Raw genomic sequence first — 2871 nt, forward strand, 5'->3', positions numbered from 1 at the left:
TAAAAAAATTTCTGCATTTTCTTTTCACTTGCTAGAGGGCTGTTATGAAAGAAAAGATAGGTTCCCACAATATTTGAAGGTAAAAGATGCAGAGCGTTTCTAGCACTGTTTAAGCAAGGGAATCATGAAATAAAACATATTAGAAACCAAATATGCAAAGAAGAGGAGATATTCTGGTTGGAAGTGGAGGAGAGGGGATGATAAAACCCTCCCCATCCATACCTACCTGTCTCTCAAAATATGAAATCTTAAAAATTCGGAGCCTAGGCACGACCATACTTTATATAACAGATGAAGAAATATTTGACACTGTACTATTAGTTATTATAACAATAGGACTAGGGCGTGTCTCATGTTTCTTTCTATACAAGGCTTTTGAGAGATGCATCAGAACTTGTCACGTGCTACCTCCAGCTCACACCACTCTTTTCCTTATACCATGTAGCTGAGCAGTGAAGGTCAAGGCTCTTAGTTACCTGTTCTCCTACCTGAAAGCATTGCTATGTTGACCACTTGTCTCAGATTTCCCACTCTGTGTCCTTATCCCTATCATTATGCACCTTAACTATTATGGTTCTTAACTATTCTCATTCCACCTACAAAACGAGGAAGCAGCACTGGTTTCCTAGTACATCCCACTGATTGTGAAAGCCCTGGGGCTGAGCTGTCTCTCTTCTTTGTCTCTCAAAATCTCTGATAGTAAATAACAGACCTTCCTCAGTGCCCATAAAAGACCTGGAAATCTGTAATTACAACAGGTGTCCCAGGTGATCCTTAGGCACAAAATGTTTGAGAACCCATGTCTAATGTTACTTAGAATAATGTCCTAGTTTTTTCCTCTCTTCCCAGTAGCTCAATTTAAACCCTTTTTTTAAAAGGGTATTGAACCCCTAAGCCCTGGAACACAAATATTCCTTTGCTGATAACCAGACACCTGCCAAAGGTGGATGGAAATTATTTTGGGGTGGTCCACTTCACAGGATTCCTGTCCCCTTTCCCACCCCTCCCTGAATGGACAGCCCTGAGCGCGAGGTCAGCGGAAGAGTCTCTGTGTCGGACAATGAATTAGCTTTGGAGACTCAAACAACCTCCAAGGAGCACTCACCCCAGTGCTGCCCATGATGAGAAACAGGGCGATGTGGAAACGTCCAAACCCAATGGTCTCCACAGCATCCTCCACGGTGAATGTCTTTGGCTCTAACAAGGAAAGACAAAGGGAAAGGAACAGCCTCTGTGAGAAGGGAATGTGTGGGTTATTGCTCACCCTGGAGGATGTCAGAAAGCCAATTCATTATTATAAAAACTAGTAAATACAGGGTGGGGGCCAAATTAAGCAGCAGCTTGAGGGTCAGAGACTTCTACATCATCTTACCTTTTGGCTGTGGCTCTGGAGTGTCCAGGCTCAACTTGCGAAGGCTAATGATGGTGACCGGCTCTGCCCGCTTGGTTGCCATCTTCTAATAGGTTCCGATTCTCCACACAGCTTCCCTGATGGATACGGAGGAGGGAAGAGGAGAAGAAATATAACTGAGTACATATTCCTCTTTCATCTTCACAGAAAATCTGAAGTAGAAATTATACTTTATCACCATTTTACATTTGAGGAACCTGAAACACAGAGAGGTTAAATGGCTGAGACAACTGGACCCCAGTGGCTAGTAATCAACCCTGGATGGAGGGTCAGGTGAGCTCTTGACAGTCTGACCAATAGCATCCTCTGACTAGGAGTGAAGGTGGGCTTTTGCTCCAGAGAAATCATCACAGTAGCCAGCCTTCCTCATTTCCACAGACCCTATGGTTTACAGTTAACCATGTGTGACAGTGTGCTTTCTTGTGTATTATTTGCATTTACTACCGACAGAAATGCATGGAACACTTCTTTTTTATGCCTTTTTTTGTATTTCACTCTAAAAGGGATTCTTTTTTTTTTTTAAGATTTTTATTGGGGAATTGGGGGATGGGAGCAGCGCTGGGGAATTGGGGGAGGAGAACAGACAAGTTGCTGTCCTTTTGTTCTTCAGTCTAGTCGCGAAGGACATCGCCTCACTGGCCCAAGTTGGCACCATCATTGCGCTCTTCCCGGGCGAGGCAGGTCAGTTGCCGGCTTCTGGATGGCCGCTCACGGCGGTTGCTGGCCGCTCACTACACACGGTAGCCCATGGCAACCCACTGCAGCAGGGACTGTAGCCTACGCCATTGCCAGCAACTCAAGGCAGCTCAGCTCCAGGTTGAGCTATTGTTCACCATCTTAGCTGTAGAGGGCAGTGTCACTGGCCCTCATATGTGGGATCTGAACCGGGGGCCTTTGGCATCCCAAGCCAGCTCTTAAACAACGTGCCACTCGGTCGGACCCTAAAAGGGATTCTTGACCCCAAAAATCAAAAGAAAAATAAAACAAAGAAAGTTGAGTATCAAGTAAGTGATTTTTTAAAAATGACTTTAAGATGCAGTAATTTAACTCTACATCCCTAGTGGGACAAACAGAACTCCTAATCTGGTCTCAGAAATTATATTGTTATATTAGTTTCATTGCTTTGATACTAGTACATATTGTAGGATAAAGCAAGTAAGTATTTATGTTAATATTATTAGGAACCAAGATGTTCAGTGTAAGAGAAAAAAGATACAAAAATCAAAGAACTTATATAAAAATTTTATAATCCTAATTTTGAGTTAGAAACATCAATATGAATTCATTATGTATCATATATAAGGACTGCAAAGAACTAAAAGAAATCAAAACCCATTGTTCATAGGATTACCAAAATGAAAACCTCATTGATCATCTTTAGCAAATACTAAGAAATCAACTGATTATTCTACAAACTAGTAAATATCTTGCCTTTCTTGTACAAATTGTATTTCAGAGTA

At 42.1% G+C, this 2871-nt stretch overlaps 1 protein-coding gene across 2 annotated transcripts in view; it reads right to left on the reverse strand.

Annotated features, from left to right (window-relative positions):
• The window catches only part of SVOPL (SVOP like), a 49552-nt gene extending 48098 nt beyond the window's left edge, over positions 1–1454 (reverse strand). For both annotated transcript variants that reach the window (XM_019653236.1, XM_019653235.1), the window contains exons 1-2: positions 1373–1454; positions 1106–1197 (exon numbers count right to left, since the gene is read on the reverse strand). In XM_019653236.1, coding sequence (XP_019508781.1) covers positions 1106–1197; positions 1373–1454 — 174 coding nt within the window. The remainder of the gene's footprint in view (positions 1–1105; positions 1198–1372) is intronic.
• Positions 1455–2871: the final 1417 nt, after the last annotated feature.

This window comes from Hipposideros armiger, unplaced genomic scaffold (assembly GCF_001890085.2).
Source record: "Hipposideros armiger isolate ML-2016 unplaced genomic scaffold, ASM189008v1 scaffold_201, whole genome shotgun sequence".
Taxonomy (NCBI): domain Eukaryota; kingdom Metazoa; phylum Chordata; class Mammalia; order Chiroptera; family Hipposideridae; genus Hipposideros; species Hipposideros armiger.